The following is a 20,403-nucleotide window of genomic DNA, read 5'->3' as shown; positions in this document are numbered from 1 at the left end:
TAATATTTACCATCTTTTTGCCTACTTAGAGTTACCCACAAAAGTTTCCTGGCTTGATGCAGTGTGTACCTGCCTGAATGCTTCTTCCAGCAGGAGTGATAATAAGGATGTGAATATGCAGCCAAGAACTGGGAAAAGGCAGGGCTTTTTCTGTGAGGGATATTATTGTCTTATGCCAAGTTTAAATTACAGCAAATTTAAAATATTTTACAGTAGAGTCCTCTAAATGCTGCAGAAGATCACACCATTTTCATATATCTTCTAAGGAACATGGAAGTGTGTAAGTAGGAGAAGGTTTGGCAACGACTTTTCTTAAAATTCTCTACAATTAGAAATTTCTGTAGCTTTAAACATTCTAGTTCTGTTCTCATCTATGCATCTGTGAAAAATATTTTTCTAGAAAAAATATCATAGGCAATACTAATATTTTAAAGTAGTTTGGTACTTCTTAGTCAATGCTATAAGAAGTACTTTCAAAGCAGTGACTTTTTATTGCTTAGAAATATACAGAGAAAAGTGTAATATTTCTTATCTCTGAATATCTCTTATATTTGCACTTAAAATAAGACAATTCATAGGAATAAGCTTAAAAAATGGAATAATAGAATTCTGAATTTCCAAACTCTTTATACATTGAAGTTACATTTACCTTACGTAAGAGGAAGAGGTGTCTATGAAAAAAAAATTATTTAATTACAAAAACAAAACACAATCTCCTATTCTGCAATATTAAGTGAAATAATAAGAAGGAATTTTGTCACTCACTGAAATCTGTTTTAATAAAACATGTCAAACATTTCAGCATTTTAAATAATCAATTATTCTTCTTTTGACCATTTAAAATTTGTACTTTGAATTCTAAGATATTTCTATACTGCAACTGTGTGAAAATTCAAAGTCTTTTTGTTCAACTGCTGCAGCTCAGTCCTGAAATTTTGCCTTCTAGTATAATTTGTTCTAGTATAATTTGTTATAAGAGAAGTTAGACTTTCAGGAACTCTCTAACCTGAATGATACAAATTTTAGAAACAATGACCTCATTCTGATTTAATTTAGCTCAGTGTAACTTTGAAGCCAAAGTTGTTGAAGATGTATGAAACTGGCACAAGTAGGATTGAAATCAGGTCCCTTATTTCTCTGAATTTAAAAGTGAGAGCGCTATGATGGAATCCCACTTCCTTGGCATCTCTGCTCATGTAAGACATGCACTGTTCTTGCAGTAGCACTCAGGAAATGTGCTTTCTTCTCCTCACACCATGAGCTACCATATTTTTTCTAACTTGTGACAAGTATATTGTTTTCAAATAGACTTAATTCTCTGTCAAAAATTAAACTGGATGTCTACCAGATTGTTTTCAATACTGCAATAAACAAGTAGGACCTGAAAGCTGTTTCATACATGAGGACATTTTAACATTCATCATGAAAAAGGGCAGCTCTTCCTATGTTTGTAAATGACCATAACACAGCCAATGCAAGGTTATATATGTATGTTTTCGATGCACTTAGTGACAAAGAACAGTGTATTTCCACCTGGTCCTGCACTCTGTGAGCACACATTTCTGCTCACACACCCTGCACTCTGAAGCTTTCAATCAACAACACAGAGACGTTGAATATTTTAAGATCGCTGGAGTCCGTCCACATGTTGTGTTGGGGGTGTTGGTCAACAGCTGGCTGAATAAGAGCTGGCAGCATGCCCAGGTGACTAAGAAGGCCAGTCACATCCTGGCTGGTATCAGCAATAGTGTGGCCAGCAGGACCAGGGCAGTGATCATCCTCCTGCATTCAGCCTGGTGAGGCTGCATTTTAAATACTGGGCTCAGTTTTGGGCCCCTCACTACAAGAAAGATTGAGGTGCTGGAGCATGTCCAGAGAAGGATAACAAAGCTGGTGAAGGGTCTGGAGCACAAGTCCTATGAGGACTGGCTGAGGAAGCGGGGTGTTTAGCCTGGAGAAAAAGAGCCTCAGGGGGGACCTTATCACTCTCTACAACTACCTGAGAGGAGTTCTAGACACGAGGGTGTGGGACTCTTCTCCAAAGTTACAAGAAATAGAATGAGAGGAAATGGCCTCTCAGTGGAGCAGGGGAAATTCAAACTGGATATAAGGAAAAAATTCTTCACCGAAAGGGTTGTCAAACACTGGAACAGGAACAGGATGCCCAGGGAATTAGTTGATTCACTATTCCTGGAGATATTTAAAAGGCGTGAATGTGACACTTGTTTAGTGGTGAACTTGTCACTCTTAAGTTAACAGCTGGACTTTATTCCAAAGATCTTTTCCAACCAGGATTCTATGTTTCTATGCATATGAGTTTCTCTGATAATAAAAACTATCTAGCTATCATGTTTTAATAAAATAAGAGTGAAAGCAAACACTAAATTTAAGAACTGCACCTCTGACAAAACACAAACACATTTGCCTTTCCCACCACAGATTCCACCCACATAAGATGTCAGCCACCATTTGTGCAAACAGATACCTCTCACAGGGTGCTCTGCAAAGTGGCTGGGAGCATGGTATGTGTGTATGCCTGAACTGTTTACCATCATTGGAAAATCTACTATGTCCTACTTTATATTTAGAACAAATTAGAGCAATATTTGGAGCTATCACGCACCTAGATTTCCTTGAATGAATTCTCTTCTTCAGTGTAGAGGTTGTCCCTTGCTGAAATCCTAAAGTTTGAGAGATTTGTAAAGAATTGTAGGGTGTTTAAGACCCTCAAATGTTTGGGGAAGGTGCAGAAGGAACTCCAGCTTCAGTGCAGGTCACCTCTCTCATGCCGGTGGTCTGAGTGGGGGTACAACAAGCCCAAGGATCACAAGCTTTCCTGAGTCTCTTCAGATTGGTCCTTTGGCAGACTGCAGGTTTGACAGTATTGCCATAAGGAATACATGGGCAGTGGTACTGTTTGATTTTCTAAATTTACCTGTAAAGCCTGTGGACACACAGAATTAGCCTGCAGCACTCTGCTTCACATCTGCTTCATGCTGGCTAACAAACTATGGGGGCCCTTTCAAACCTCCCCTAAGGCCTACTCCTTACAATTGCACTGAAAAACATCTAAGTGAACATGCAGGTAAAAAAATACTCTAACTGTCCCTCACAATAGAAGACACTTAAATTGGACAAGCAATGTAAAAAGGCTGGCCTAACTTGCACATCACAAAATACAGCTTTATTTGGACCTCTGTAGGTGACATAGTTCAGTGTTCACTCTACTGCAACAACATCACAACTGTTCTCTTCTTACAAGACACATTTCTCAGAGCCTTCGAACTGAACCACGTAAACTGAGATGGTTTTGAGAAAGAACTGGTGATTTGAACAGTCTAGAACATTTATAAATATGTCACTATAATCCCTGGGTTTAGTGATGGAGGATCTATTTTACAGCCATTTAAAATTTACAATTTCATAAAAACATTGGCATTTCAAGAATTGTTTTTCTCTAACATTTTAACCAATTTTGATCTTTCATTATTAGGGAAAATAGCAATATACCTAATATTTTGGTCCAAAACATATAGGCAACTTCTTTTTTTTCTCTCTAAAGTGTACTTCCTAAGACAGGCAGGAGGTCCTGTCATGGAGATACAGCCTTGAACCATCTGCTACACTGATCTCAGGACTAGCAGTAAGTGTTGTAAATGGAGACATCTTTGCAGTTTCACAAGCCTGGTATTCACAGCAAGAGTAAAGAAGGGTCTCTTACATAATGTGGAAAAAATATTGTGAGTTTCAGAAAAATTTAAATAGCACAATAAGAAAGAGTTGTTTATCCTATTCACGGAGAAAGGCAGAGGCCATCTGGTAAATTGGTGTTCAGTTATGTCACTAAAGAGAGCTCCAATGTGTATGAAGACCTGCACAAAATTCAGTCTGGAAAATATGTCTAATCCTGGCACAGCCTAAATTTCAGGTAAACACATTTGTAATCTCAGCTATGTCCATTTAACGCTGTTCTCATGCGTTGTTTCCTGAGCTTCTAAAGAATGAACTCCTCTGTCACACTGTCAGCTCCTGACCATGGTCTTAGCACATCTCATCTCACCAAACGCCCTCTCAGCCGCCATGTCAATGCTGCCAGGTCCACATTCCTTGCTCAGGGAGTCCCAGTCTCTCTCACCAAAAAATTCCAAGCCCATCTTAGCCCTCCTGATCTTTTCTCTGAATGCCCTTTTCCCAGCCACTCATCATCCCTCCCAAAATGCTGGTTCTGCTTCTCAGAATCCTCTAACCTACCACTCAGGAAGTTCCAGTTCTCACCTTCCCTGTTATCTTTAGAAGACCTGTCCCCTTCACTTCATCTGCTCTTCCCAAACTACAAGTCACAGGCACTGCCTAATTGATCTACTAGTTTAGCTCCTCCCACTTCTTCTACAGCCTGTCAATCCGCTGGTTTCCAGACACCCAATGACATTTTGTTGCCAATCCTAAACTACTTTCCCTTTTCTCCTCGTCCTCATAATGCGTCCTAATTCCCATTCAATATGCCAGTCCTCAGCCTGGCATATGACTCAGATTTCCTGGTCCAAGTTTATTTGCATTACAAAAACTATTCAGTATCATAAGGATCTAGTTCTTCTGCAGTTGAATCTCCATCTGCAAGGATTCTTCAACCATGCCTGTGTTTCACACGACTGTCTATGGGGTACCAGAGTCTTTTCAGGGTATTCATCAGCTTTCTCTGCTCACAGTTTCCCTTGTCCCCCACAGAAAAGAGGCAGGAGCATTCCATGGCACTATTTCTCCGGCCATAACAAGAAACATGCATAAAAATAATTTTGCCTTGTCCCTCCCCTGAAAACAACTACATTTTTAAAAATCAAGGAAAAATTACCTTAAGGCAGATAGCTACTGAAATGAGGTCAGACCCAAATACTGAAAGGCACAGGCATTTAGCAATAACGGATGCTCTTCCCAGAGCTCTTAATCCAGCAGCTGGTCACTGTCTCCATTGAACTAATAGAACTAAATCTCTATCTTCATTTTGTATGCATATTTATGTTCCAGCCTATATATGTATCAATTCTTTTCCTTTTGAAGATAAGCTTAAAAAGGCAAACTTTCAGTTCTTTTAAGAGCATATGACTACAATTTTTTCCTACACTTTTGGAAAAGTCACAATTTTCAGACTAGTTTCTTAAAACCAGTGTTAGGGCTTTGTAAAATCTGTGATGCAAATCAGTGAACACCTGCTCCTGCAGCTCAGACCCAGGTTGGTCCTCACAGCAGAGCAGTTGTTAATATTTATTTGCAGAATTTGCGAAAAACTATGGGTATTCCAAGGAGAAAGAGATGGAAAAAAAATTGTTCTCCTCCTTCGGAGAACTCATTATTACCACAACCAAATCCCCACTCTAACACTCCCACCCTTCATCACTCCAAGGACAAATATTTTATATTCAGCATTATATCTTGGGCCAAACAGACTTTGTATGTGAATTTAAAGGACAGCTAAGAAATATTCATGTCTGGGATGTTTTTAAAGAGTGGAAAGCAAGTAATTTGGGAGGAGAAGAAACTAATTTCTTATAAAAGGTGTTTAAAATAATTTTATTTTATCTATTAGGGAAATAATATATTGCAATACAAGGCGGACTGCTGGTGGCTTATGCGCTGGATTCGCTTTGGTGGTATTCATGAAGAAATCACTCTGAGTGCAGGCTGGTTTACACCAGAGGGATTCATGAAAATAAAAATAATGAGGTACGACTCTCTATGCCTACCTATAGCTATCCAGAAGGCTGGATCCAGGTAGTGAGATCCAATCTTCCTCCTCATCTTAAAAGATCTCTTCATTCCTCCCACATACCTAGCAGCAGCCAAATCATCCCAAATTCACTCAAACACTTTTCTGGAGCTTCCACTTCTGTGGTTAAAGAGCAGGGGAGAATTAGGAGGGTCTGAGGATATTCAATTATGTGGCCAGGGCTGCTGAGGCTAGCACCAGCTGGCTCTGGTTCCAGGTACAGGTGTTACTGTTGGAATGACTTCCTGTGCTATGCATGGTCACTTCCTCCCAGCCCAGGACCTCCAGCACAGACTGGGAGCAGACACAGTCAGAAGCAGTCACATTCTTTCCCAGTTCAAGCAGTTGCTCTTCTCCTTTATGAAAAACCAAGGCTTTTGTCCACATTGGTTCCAGCCACAGGCCATCACTGGGCCACACTAACACAGTTACACTCTGCATGTCATGACAAAGTGCTTACATTAATTCAATCAAGATTAACGAAGTACAGAGCATTTTTCTTCCTGCAAAATTTTTGCAACCTTTTTAAATTAATTTATATAATAAATATCTAGCTTCATTCACTACCTCAGAAGTCAGGACAGACATGACATTGTCATTATTATTAACTGTTGTTATCAGTAAGAATGTTTTCTTTGACACTTAAAATACAGAATTATTTAAGTGAAAGCTATAAGTTTTGTAAGATTATTATTATGGAAGAGAATCTAGCATTGTACAGCATGTTTTAAACTCCTGTCTGAAGGGAGCCAAAGGCCCAATATGTAGACCAGACCCACTTCTTGGTGAAGTCTGGTGCATCCCTGGGACCTGGTTGTGAAGGCAAAGGTTCCTATCCTGGAAAGGCCCTCAGCCATTACAGATTTTTCAGGGGGCAGGAAAGTTGCAGTAAGAACTCCAAAGGCAAAGAGACATCAGGGCTTTAGGATGACTGGTTAAGGAATCAGGAGCACAAGCGGTCTTCTCTATTCTCCCAGTTGCAGGAAATGATGAGGGAAGAGAGGGAGATCCAGCAGATCAATATTTGACTCCGAGCCTGGTGTCAGCAGCAGAATTTTAGGGGGTTTTGATCATGTTTACACTTTACATGACACCAGGCCTGCGGATGACAAATGGGGGTCACCTGTCTCAAAAGGGGAAAAGGATCTTTTCTCAGGCATTGGCAGGGCTCCTGGAGAGAGTTTTAAACTAGGTCTGAAGGGGAAAGGCATGACACCAGACTTGCTACAGATAAATCAAGCAGCAGCATTCCAATGTCTGAGAGACACTGTGCTAGTGGGGTCCTTCAGTCGCTGTCTCCATGGAGGTAGGGGATAGAGATCCATGCAGCAGCAGACTCAAGGGTTATTGACATGTTAGAAGCCATGGAAGTGCTAAATTAGTGGTAATCAATAATCCTGCAGATCTTTTCCAACCTAAATGATCCTATGCTTTTATAATCCTAAATGTATATGCTTTGTGTGTTATGTGTACAAAAAACATATTGTTTGTATATTATTTTGTATTCTACATTTCCTACACTGAATTGCCATAAATAAACATTTTGTTACTACTTCCCATGTATTCATTGGTCCTATTTTCCTCAAGGTCACTTCTAAGAACAAAAATCATGAACACCATAAAGTTGGTACAAGTTTTTTCTATTCATCAGGAAGACTAAGGGGGTCAAGGTTTCAGCACAGTTGTTCCACATAAGTACATGCAACTGTCTACTTTGACCTGGTGAAATCTTGCTCCTTACTTATCAGATCATGGTTGCTGATATTGACATATGAAAATTCAGAGTTATTTCACTGACTCTAGTTAATTACTTGCTTCAGAATGAATTAGATAGTAATATTAATAACAGTAATAGTAATAGTAATAATAATAAATAGTAGTAAATTTTCTATCCCAAATCCACAGGAGCAGATGACCATTTAGGAGAAGTAATAAAGGTTCACTGGTATAAGAATAATAACTCAAAAAAAGCTTAAAACAGCACACACGAGGGTAAGCGAACTAATAATATTCATTTGATCGAGTTTAAACTCATGGTCCAACGTTGTCATATTTAAGTCATAATTTATCTTTTTACGGGCTGGGAAATCATTTCAATCAATCTTAGTTTTCTGACATTGGAGTAACTCCAAAACTACATCTAAAAAGCACTACAATAAAAAATCATCATAGCACTGCAAGAAAAAGGAACCTCCATTGGTTTAAACCATATCAGTCATTTTAAATTTGTTTCAAAACTTCAAAGGGTTAACTTTATACACACAGGTCTTTTTGCAGATCAGATGCTCTTTAACCTGCAGCAGACAGCACAAAACTGGCATAAGGTCTGCATCATGTGCCCCAGTTAATTCAACAAAAATGCGGTCATGCGCCCACCCTTGATCCAGATCAAATATGCACTCATTGTGATCCAGGAGCACGCAAATCTGGTATTAGTTGACATGAAACCATGGCCTTATATGACAGCCCAGCTTTAGATACTTTGCAGATTTCATTGACAGGGTTTTCAGTAGGAATGTTGTCTCCTTTAACTTATCCAAACACTTACAGTAGCTGTGATGTTTTCCACGTAAATCATTAAATTCAAATTTACGTAAATTAAACACATAATCAGAAAAAAAAAAAATCTCAATTCCCATCAGAACAAAGTTGAGTCATCTGTGAAGGGCTGTAGATGTGCGGTTGCAATCAATTTAAAGAGCTAAAATAAACTTCCAAAGTAATGGAAACCAAATCAAATCTATGTATTGAAACAATCAAAAAATTGGAACTCTTACCTTTTTCACTAACACTTTCACTTTCAATCTCTACATCATCACAACTTGTATATTCAGGAGTGGATGCCAATTCTTCTTCTGAGCTACTTAATGAAACCTGGCGCATTTTACCTCCTTTTTTCGTTTTATGGGGCTTTGGTGGTGGAGGTCTGACAGATTCAGACTGGTCTGAGCTGAGTGAATCATTCCGTAACATGGTCTCCATCTTTTCACGTTTTGTTTTCCGTACAGCAGAACTGGGATCCAAATGGTGCTGTTTCCTTAATGAATCAGAGCGCCTCATGTCTGGTCTTTCCAGAGGAATCGGACTCCTCCTAGGTGTAGGAGGGCTATGATTTGTGGTCCTCTGACGATTGGGACTAGGTCCCTGAGCCTCTCGAGTTCTTTCCATAGAGTATGAACGTTGATTTTCCATGGCAGCCCTGCGCTCAGACACAGATCTTTGTCTTGATGGCCGTTCCATCCTGAGCATGGACATCCGAGAATCTTCCAGCTCTGTATTTGCCAGTGAGACATCGCTATGTCTCCGTTCATGACGTGCTCGGGACACTTCAGCATGGATACGCATTTGTTCCTCATATGGCTGTGGCTTGACTGGATAACGAGCCAAATTAGGATCACTTCGGTATCGTGCCTGGTATTCCTCCTCCCTCCTTTGCCTTTCATATTCTTCCCTGTTTTGTGCATCTTCTTCTTCTACCGGATACTCCTTGGAACGCCTGCGGCTCCTTCTGTTGGAATCTCTATAATCACCCAGTTCAGGTTCTTCATATAACTGAGGCCCACGCTGTGACCGCCTATCTGAATAATCTGATGGTGACCTGGGCATTGCACTGTCTGATGTAGCATACTGTGAATATTCGTCTCTCTCGTCCCTTTGGTCGTATCTTCTGCTCTGTTCTCTTGATATTGAAGGGCTTCTTTTCCTAAATAATCACGGCAAGAAAGCAGAAAGAGAATTCTGTCAATATTTTATGTAGCACAAATATACAGCTAATGCTAGTTAAAAGATAGCATGACCAGCTAATGGAAAAAAAATCCATTCATTGCGTTTCTTTGTGAATGTGCTCTCACATTTTCTCTACTAAATTAAAGAAAGCATGTCATGCTATAAATCTGCTTATGGTGCACAGATTGAAGAAAAAGCAGCTTTGAAGGAAAAATGCTAATACGACTTCATAAAATATAGAATACAAATACTTAGGCTACTTTGTAGTCATGATTGCTTTACAAGTACCAAAATTTTATAATCCTTTGTAATCATTTTACAATATAACTTGACCATATACTTCTATTTCATAGAGTTTGATAATCACCATAGAAATTAGGGCTAGAAGAATCATTCAATTAGTTTGCTCTTTCAGCAGCTGTTATTGCTCAAAATCACACATTTCAGTTCCTACAAAACTATAATTTGTGCCAAGGGCAGAAAACAGACAAAGATTCAATGGCAGCATCTGTCTAAATCAGATTAACTCAGAAGTCCTGAACTCAGAAAACAAGCCACTTTTTTGTGTTGTGAAGGGAAAGAGTTTCAAAGTGCTGCCTGAGTTGAGAAAAGAATCCTTCCCATCTCTATAGGGATGGTAGCAGTATTAGTCCAAGCATTTGTTCAAGACAGACACCAGAATGGAGTTCTTGCGCCACATAAAGCATTGACTCTTTGATGTCATTGACACCATCTAGCTACAGACAACTAGAGACTTCAGAGGAAGGTGGAAGAAGAATTAACAAATATTCTTTCCTGACAGTGAAATGATAGATTGAAGCATGTGATTCATTTATATGTAGTATTTTCATAAAGGGTGTCTCTGGAACATACAATGAATGTCATGGTTTCTGTTTGACCCAACATTGTTTGATACATGGTTAGAAGTGATCAGTTACAAGGGAAAAAAAACAAACTGGATCTTCAAATTTTGCCTTTATCAATCCTTATAGGGTAATAAGCATGCAAAATGTTACTTTCCAGATATGTCCTGATTCATGCTTGGCTTTTCACCCTACATGGATCTCAAGAAGTTACCTGAAGGAAACTGGAGTAAAGATCCCAGATAAAAGAGACTGAGAGGTGGGCCTTCTCTGGGATAATGTAGATCAACTCAAACTTTAAGCAATAAAAATACAAATGAGAAGCTATTTTTGTGTTGTTAGTCCTTTCTTCTTATATTTAGTTCTACCTTTATAATTAAGATCCCTTTTAAAATGTTTTCTACACTCACAAAATGACCACTGATTCCAAAGGGCAGCCTTGCAGGCAGCAACCAGGAGATCCTGCCTAGTCTTTAGGACACAAAAAAAGGCGAGCAAATAAAAAGCCCTGTTGTTGCCACAGTTGTCCAAGAGGAAGAAAGGAAACACTTCAATTTAGTGAAGGGGGGAAGGAGAAACAGGTTCTCCTCGGTGCCCAGGAAAATATAAAGGGCTCTGTCTATCTGATAGGAGAGAAAACACTCTTTTCACAGCCAGGAAGGAAATGCAATCTCTGCTCAGCAAGGGAAAACCACAACTGTCCATGCAGAGTGTGTGTGGTGTGTGGGGTGACTGGCAAACTGGCATTCTGTACTGTCTTAGGTACCATACAGGACTATTAAACTGTGCTTGAAAGATTTGGACCCAGTAGTGCCTTGTAAATAGTGAAGTACTTTAGCTTTGCAATGGCATCTGCAAATGAGAACGCTAATTCAATCTTGCAAAAATGAAACTCTTTGTGCAAAGCATGACAAGTACTATAAGCTTCACGCGGATGCTTATTTGATTACGGTGAAACTAAAATGTCCAGTATGTCTTGTTACAGTAGCATGTTAGTACCAGCACAAATTATAACCTCTGTAGGTTTAACAAAATCTCTATATTTTCTGCTACTGGGGACTCAGCTTGAATCGCTCTAATGCAACATGAACAGAATTTTGTAAGTCTAAAACCAGAATGGCCAACGGGAATGGACAATCAGAACAACAGAACTACTCAAATGCAGACAGTTTGCAAAGACATAGAAGTTTCGTTTAGACAACAGAGATTAGATGCAGAAATGCCTTAAGGAAGATAACTATTTTTCACTTAAATACTTCAGATGATGAAAATTGCGCCACATCCCAAAACAAGTTGTTCCAAGAGCAAATTACCCAATCCCTGAAAATTTCTCTTGGCTATAGCAAAAGTTTGCATAACTTCCACACCCCAGTTGTGGCCCCCATACAGGAAAAATCTGCACTCATCAGATACAGGCATTCATTCATGCAGATCTCATTGCAAGATTGAGACAAATACGTGTACACATGAAATGTATGCATACTATACTGTTAATACACTGTCTGTACTCAGTCTATATTACCTACAGATCGTATGTCATCATAGCCACACTTCTTGTATAAATTTGATCCTCCAAAGCATTAAAACACTCTAGTAAATAAGGTTTATAGGATCAGCTCCAGGATGAACTGTGTAACACACAAAGCCATATAGATTCTAGTTTGGCAAATCTTGTATGTGCCTTGGAGCAGTCTGAGCGTACACATGCTTCAGTATTAAACATCTACATACTTGTATCTACAGCAACATAAACAACACAATAGTAAGAATTGGTTTAGCTACAAATAGATTATATAAATACACACACTAAACATGTGTGTGTATATATATACACATATAAATAAATTAATATGACTCCATGTCACAGTGTCCTCATATGCATACAATTCTTTTCTGGTGACATTATTGCTATAATGTCATGGGGGGAAGGCTGAGGGGGATAAAATAGATGGATTACTGTATGAGTAAAAACATTATTGCAGACTTGTTGCCGAGGAAAACATGTTTCTATTAAGGAAACATCATCTGATAAACTGGCACACGACTTACTAAAAAATACACCCTCCACAATTAACTGTTAATGAGAGGAGGATGTGGTGATTTAGCATTATATATTTATACCACTTGCACAAACATTTTCTAACCTCGTGTACTACATTTACCACAAACAGTCATTTTTCTTCCTCCATTTAAGACATCAATATAGGAATACTATCTATGGCTGACAGTAATGTAAAGAGCAGCTGGGTCCTCAATCTACTTCAACCTTTCATTAAGGAAACAAGCTTTGCACAGCTGCCCTTCATGTGGCAACTAATAGGGCACATGCAAGAAAAAGGACCTACCTGAAAATGTACTGCTTTTCTTCAGAGAAAGCAACCGGATAGAAAAAAGTAACTAATTTAATTCCTGGCCTACGCTGACTAGCATTATCAAACCCCCTTTCTAATTAATTTTGTTCCTGTCATCTAACTTCACTACTGAAGTTAACCAGAAATTGTAGGCCTGTCCATCAGAAATAAATTAACTGTACCTGTACACCTGATTTGCCAGAAACCTTCTGTCAGGAGAGGGCTCATCCTGCCCTGCAGTCACCACACCCTTAGTATTAAAGTCTGTCATTCTCTCTACTGGTCATCACAGCACAATTACCCCCCCTTTAACATTCAACATTTTTTTAATTTCAAAAATACCTGCTATATACATAGCTGTACAATGAATGCTAAACATTTTAAATCAGAGTTATGAAATCACGGTAGGAGGGAACTAGTACTGATGAAAACTTATGGCCTGTCCCTACTACTAAAAATCTGCTGCTATTTTTAGATCACTAGCTAATTCTCACTCACCTTCATGAGCCTCTGTCTAATCCATTTCTCATCATTAACTACCTTAAAGACACCTTAATGAAACCCTTTCATCATGCATCTCCAGCTGGATACACCATGGAAAATAATTATTCCTGCCTTTCCAGGGCTTTCCTAGAACTTCAAAAGCTAAGTGAACTTTAAGGGTGTGATATGCACCCTCCAGCTGCCAGCTGAACTAAGCACTATGTATCTCTTGTCAGAAGGATTATCACCTTTTCTGAAAAGGCTGTAACACCTCTGAAAAATCCTCCAGGCCATTGTGATTGCTACTTGTCTGAAACAGCTAGTAAATAAAATCTCTATTATGGTTTAAAAACTCTAATATCTGCAAAAATCTCTTTGTCAGGCACATTCTATAAACATTGTTTTTTTCAGATACAGAATATAAAACCTTTTTTTTTCCTACTTATTACTGTATATTTATTTTTTTATTCCAGTTTATCAATACATGACATTTGGTCTTTTAATACACAACCCATAACCTTACACTGATGGAAACCTTATTTGCAGTGCAGTACAGATATCACTAATATTATGGAAAAGCAAATAGCTTGACTGTAATCTGACCTCATGCTCATAAAGTTAAATTATTCAACTCCCCCACAACGCAATAGAATTAAGTGCTTAAAATATGACATAGGAAGAATATAAGACAGCTATTCGGCTTTGATGGCTGTGATTTCCATAATGGAACTAAATCACTTGAAAGTCTTTGACATTCATTTGTATTCTTCCTTACAGAGAAAACACTCTCCTGCTTTGATTTAGGTTTTTAGAAATTTAGCCCAAATGTATTGTAGAAAAGGAAATTTTAAAAATTAAGTATCCATCACATTTCAGAAGTCAGAGATATTAAAAAACATTGTAATATGTGAAGTATTTATATCACTGTCAAAACTAGATGTCAGACCCTCCTCCTAGTAATCATATTCTCAGACTAATAGAATACACATTTGAGCCAGAGAAAACTCATGAAAACATCATTCTGAAGATGTGTTTAACCACATAAATTAAGTTGCATTTACTTGAAGATTATTATTTATCCAAAGCTTTGGGTCAATTAAAAAATGATAAGGTCTCGGTGGGCCTGAGCCATCAGCTATTTGAAAACTGAATGTTGGCCATCTACTTGTAAGACCTAATTATAATTTACTTGACAATACTTTAAGGTTTTGTTCTCTCCTATAAATTATCAAGGAATAAAATTGAATGGAAAACTAAAACTGAAAATACCTCTCCTGCACACACTGCAATTTTGCTTAACTCAAAATGTGATCCTTTCAGTACATGAAAGAATAATTCATAGAAGGCAAAAATTGACATTTTCCACCAGAACTTTGTCACTAAAGCCATGCAAGATACAGGGCTTCTTGTTAGAGCCTCACCAAATGCACTGAACACATCTTCATCTTTCCTTTACTATATGGCTCCTGTCAGGGAAACAGCATTTGTTGATTTAAGAATAGTTCTTCTACTATTTGAAACTTTTGTATTTCTATATGTTGGGTTGGACAGACAGGCAAAGCACTTGTTTTAAAACAACGAGGACAGGGAGCAGATAAAGCACCTTGCCAAAAGTTCCCAGGCTGCCAGGAGGTGAGGTGAGCACACTCTGGACCTTGTACCCAAAGCTCCATGAGTGCAATGAACCCAGAAAACTCACTGTGCACTTTAAGATCTGCCTGCCTTTCCCAAGTAGGGATCTATGCTCTCATTTAGGAAAGCATTTCCACAGACTTCCTTTGCCATACTGAAAAATCAGCAAAATGTTTACCTATTTTTGGCAATGGCTTTAAAAGGCTAGCTGGCATTGATTTAACTCATTCTCTGCTTATAACTTCTGCTTTTGCTGAGTCATACTGTGCAGGAGAATTCATTTTGCACATTCTTTGAAGCAGCTATGGCTCCCTTATTGAAAAAAGAGGGATTTTTTTTGACTTCTAAGCAGTTCCAGTTTCTACCAAGATCTCTCTTTACAGTTCCTCTATGCTGTCTAGTTTTATACTAGATTAAACTTCTGTTTTGTCAGTTCCTCTCTCCTTAGCTTCTCACCCCCTCAAAAGAAGATGAAGAATGTAAGCAACCAGTGCAGAATTCACAAGTTAATTAAACAGCCTACTTTGATAAATGGAAAAGGTGTTTATTGCACTTCTTGACCAATAGGGTTTTAAAAAAATTGTCCTGAAGTACATCTAACACTCACATATCTAAGGAATCCATTAGGTAAAGCTCATGTGAGACAATATTTCTTTCCTCATTTCAGCCATGCCCTGCAATTTTATTTTATAGTAACCATACTTTGAACCATTAGAACACATTCCAGCTAAATACCTCCAAAGAATATGAATTAAGTTTACAATGATGATTAGTAAATTTACTGAAGCATGAGACTGGTAGAGCAGATGTTGATCTCTATTAGATTTTATCTGAAAATATAAATTCACTGACTGCAGGCTTGTATCAACAGAATGAAAGGAAATCTGTAGTAACAAAACGTTCTTTTAATTAAAGTCACCACTGATAACAACTTTGACTTGAACTTGACGTGATTGCACAGACATATGAAACAACTCATTTCTCTTCCGCACAAGTAATTCAGCAAAAATTCACCATTGCAGAAGGGTTAATTTCAATTTGTATCAGGAAAAGAATTATAACACGTAAAAAACAAGCAGCTACTGAACAAAAAGAGTGAATGTAAGTATCAATTACTAATCTACAAATATTCAGGTAATATGTTTTTTTCACTTTTTTATTTCTTAAATCAAGAACATTGCAGATAGGAAAACTGGACTAACAGTAGAATTACTTTGTCCTCCTTTATTTTGCCTGAGTAGTCAGTAGCCCTTATATCACATAATATGATTTTAGAGAACTGCAGAGAAATAAAAAAACTATATTTTACTCTGAGCATTCATTCAGATACATTGATGAATGCTTACCTCTTATAAATAGGTTAAACACTCTAAGATTTTTCTTTATTTCAACTTTTGAACATTTTCAAAAGTAATATTTTGCTAATTATTTCCACTTAATAGATAAGCAATATTGCACCTTTTCTTTTAGTAAAAATTTCATCTCAAAAAAAAGATAATAATAAAAACAATAATAAATAGCAAATGGATTAAATTTTTTTCAAGAATAATTAGTTAAAATGGGCATTCATGCTATCTGCATCAATACTGACACTACAGAAATCATTTGCAGAAGGGAGGAATCAATTAACAGCTGTCCTACAGCAGGATCCAAATTAGATTAAAACACATGGTGTTAAAAGAATAGTAGGTCACAGTAACACTAACATAAGAGTGAGTAAATATAATACTGAACTTATTAAAAAGTACAAATAATATAAAATAAAAGGACATTTCAAAATTCTACATACACTATTTTTCTTAAAAGAAATACAACATTTCAAGAATTATTTTTTCACAGAATATAGAATATGATTTAAGAAACTAAATTAGAGGGAAGCACTAGATTTGGTTAATGATAATATTCTCATATATCTGAAGCACAAAAAAAAGTTTTTCAGTACTTCCTTGGAGTTTTTTACTCAAAGTAAAAAAATCTCCCTAATCATCCCCCAAAAGAACAAGAAATGCTGAGCATTAGACATTGTTTTCACACAACACATTCTGCATCTTTCTTCCCTGCTTTACCTTTTGATCAGCCACTGCACATCTGGGAAGTAGGAAGCCTCGGGTTCATGAGAATACATCAATTTCTGTTCTCGCTAGCGCTTTCATTTAATCCTCTATGTTCAGTGAAATCATATAAACTATCCCTTAATTTCAAGACACATATGTTTTACAAACCCTCCCCTTCCCCCACAATGCACTTATAAAATATAAGGCATTTAGGGAAAAAAATAAAGTTTAGTATCTGAAACAACAGCAATTCAAGTCAGAGAGCTGACCCAATGGGAAGCTATTGAGAGCATGAGAGGAGTGTTAGAGTTTAATGCTGTTACCATGTGCTGTATATAGCTGGAGGTCAAGTAAGAATTTACCCTATAAGGAGGATTATGGTACTTAGCTGATTAGTGCCTTGCTACAGTACTATTACCTACAAATGTACATGCTGGTCAGGGCATTTCATTTAAACTATTTTTAAAATTGTGCAGTTCCAGTATTTTATGTTTTGTGATACTAGTTGCAGCATTTTCTTTATGCTCTAGGTCTCAAGTTATGTAATATCTCTACTTTCAGTTTGTAAGAAGTCAAATTTTGGCATAATTTTCAACTATTAGGCTAAAATAGCTGTGGCATCTATTTCAGTGTGATGTGCTGCACATACCATAAAGCTGAAAGTACTTTTTCATACACAGTTAAAAAAAAAAAAAAAAAAAAAAAAAAAGAGAACATCAATGGACTAACTATTTCCAGAAACAGTCATCAAAACTCACATTTCAAAATATGGTGAAAATGTGAAAATAATAGAAAGCAAATGTATATCCTCATTTGCCTTAAATGAATTACAAACACTTTTTTCTACAGTTTTCCACAGCATCTTCTACCTATCGAAACTAGCTTACAAACACATAATGTTTAATATGAAGCACCAACCAAATCTGACTGCAATATGTTTAAGCCATGATGAAGTAGCATGACATGGGAAAAATGAGACTTAGCAGAAACCTAGATTTTCTCCACCTCAATAATAGTGAGTTCTGACTCCTAGGAAAGGCATTCTGACACCAAAATTTATTTGCTGAGCCATCACGGAGAATATATCATAATAGAGTTCATCTATACATCATTTCATCTAATATTGAGTCTAATCTTTTTTAAGTGTTTCAGTTTCGTGCCCCAGGGATTGTTCAGCAGGTGCATTTACCAGCAGCTGAAAGTATCCTGGTTCTTCAAAGGAAACCTTTAAGTCTGATGAAGGGGAGAACTTTCTTCAAAAGAAACACTCCATTATTATGTGGGTATTATCACCGTTACATAAAAAATAAAGCTATTTCAATAATGACCAAACTAAGAAAATATCAGCAACATGAACTGTCATTTGAGAATTGTTTTCCCTAATAACATCTGGAGGCTGTTTTGGACTGTTGAACTCATAAAACTCTAACTTTACTAATGAACTTGAGTCAGTATGTATTTTCTTTTTTCTCTCTCTCTTCATTGTGCCCACAATTACAATATAAATGTGCTATCATACAATGAACTTTAGTTTTAAAATATCTCAGTGATTCATATTTCAGTCTGAAAGAGATTAAATAGATCATACTGAGCTGTTTTGATGCCTCCATAAAAGAGCAAGCATAAAATAACCGCTGTGAAAATGTCCAGTTTCCTCAGCAATGGGAAGTACAGGCCCATTATTAAATCCAGTGAATTACATCAGTGGTGGCTCATCAATGAATGATGGGCTGTCTGCACCAGCTTCTCCAAGACAAAGCCATCAGGGTAAATGTGTTCTTGCTAGGGAACATCAGCTGGACCACTGTGAAATGAGACAGGTGCATTCACCAGCTCTTGGAAATTACCACAGTACATAAAACTTTAAATTTCTGATTCAACTGTCATTCTCCACATGTTGGTGAGACAGGATCAAATGTCTGTATTTTAAATCAGCACCTAAGTCTATCATAGAAGCAGACCAGAAGTTTAGAGAAAAATAAGTTGTATTTCTGTAAAAACTATAGCACCTACATTATGTATGGTATAAACACATTATGTAAAATCATGTAGGACATAATTTTATAATGTTTTTCAAGCAAAAGAACTTTCTCCAGAGTTGTTTAAGCAGTGGGCTCACAATCCACAGCTGTTACATTCCAAAATGTTCAGAATCAAATTGTTACAGCTGCCTAGACAGAGCTCCTTCAGTTCAGAACCCCTCAGGCAGGAGGTTAAGATGGAAACCATGTCTGTGTTGCCGGGTTTTCAGAGACACTATGTGAAAAATTTCCCAGCATACTGCCATGTAGTAACAACATCACATGGATAATAACAGCCTGGATTCTGAAACATCAACAAAGAGCCATCCTTAGACACTCCATTCAGATCCCTGCTGAGACCAGCTCTGGATATTCCCCCCCATTATTCTCTTATCACCTCTTAGAGATGTCTGCACTAGAGCAAGTCTTCCACAAAAGAGGCTCAATATGAAGCCTTCTAAAGAAGAAAATATAGTCATGGATGTTTGCAAAAATCCATATGGAAGACCACTAAGCACTCTAGAAAGTGTGTGGAAGTGAACACTTGGAAGTGAAAAGGTTAACCTGGCTGCTTAGCAGCTTCTATACAAAAAGGTAGCACCCAGTTAAGATGACAACAGTACAGACCACATAGAGGAATATAGCAAACCAATATTGAATAGTCCTTACAGAACTACTAGAAATGCAATAGCAATGAATAAAATTCACTGCAATATATAACTATGTTTCTTCTACGATAGTTGTGTGGAAATCTAAGGCAATTTAAAACGAAACGACTAAAATAAACTTCATCTTGTAACATAACCCCTTAGATGTATTCTGCATACTACTACAAAGAAGGTAGACTTAGTTGCTCTATTTTTACTTAAAAACTAAAATAAGATGCCAGGTTTTTGTATTGCACAGGAGAAATGAATGCTCATTTTGTAACTGCATGCATATATAAACACCCCAACTAATTCATGCTTTACAGTTCCTGTCACCAGCATTTTCTGCTTTACCCAATAAACCTGTTTTCAATAGGATTCTACAAAGTCAAGATACAAATTATGAAATTCTAACTGAAGTTTAGGCTATGTATTAGCAGATTTTTCACGTAACATTGGTCACTTTTTCCATCAATTACAGAATTTCTAGAAGTATGAGAATAACCAGCGGGCCTGTCAATACCAACTAGACTCAACTGGCAAAGAGCTGGCAAACACTGAGAGGGAACTGTTCAAATTATACAGGTTCTCAGCACCTTTGATAACACAAGTCCATTACAAAAGTTACAGAACACTCAGTAATTCAGTCTTAAGTAGAGTGGGATCAATCAGCTAAGGCAACACAGAAAGGAACAAGAAAAAAACAATGGAACAAGAAAAAAGTAAAGGAAAGTAATGATTTAAAACATTTTGTGAAGACACTCATGAAATCTTTCCGAGATTAATGATGACTTCATCACTCTCAGTACTGTTAGTGTCAGATTTTAGGGACCAGTAGGATGTTTTAAGTTAAACTTTACTTTCA

At 37.4% G+C, this 20,403-nt stretch overlaps 1 protein-coding gene across 24 annotated transcripts in view; it reads right to left on the bottom strand.

Moving 5' to 3' along the window:
* The window catches only part of RIMS2 (regulating synaptic membrane exocytosis 2), a gene marked incomplete at both ends in the record, with an annotated part of 450,969 nt that overhangs the window by 246,682 nt on the left and 183,884 nt on the right, over nt 1-20,403 (bottom strand). For all 24 annotated transcript variants that reach the window (XM_082292380.1, XM_082292391.1, XM_082292399.1 and 21 more), the window contains one exon: nt 8,539-9,464. In XM_082292380.1, coding sequence (XP_082148506.1) covers nt 8,539-9,464 — 926 coding nt within the window. The remainder of the gene's footprint in view (nt 1-8,538; nt 9,465-20,403) is intronic.

Source organism: Coloeus monedula, assembly GCF_965178545.1.
Source record: "Coloeus monedula genome assembly, chromosome: 1".
Taxonomy (NCBI): domain Eukaryota; kingdom Metazoa; phylum Chordata; class Aves; order Passeriformes; family Corvidae; genus Coloeus; species Coloeus monedula.
The sequence above is the reverse complement of the archived record's forward strand: the minus strand, read 5'-3'. Positions and strand labels throughout refer to the sequence as shown.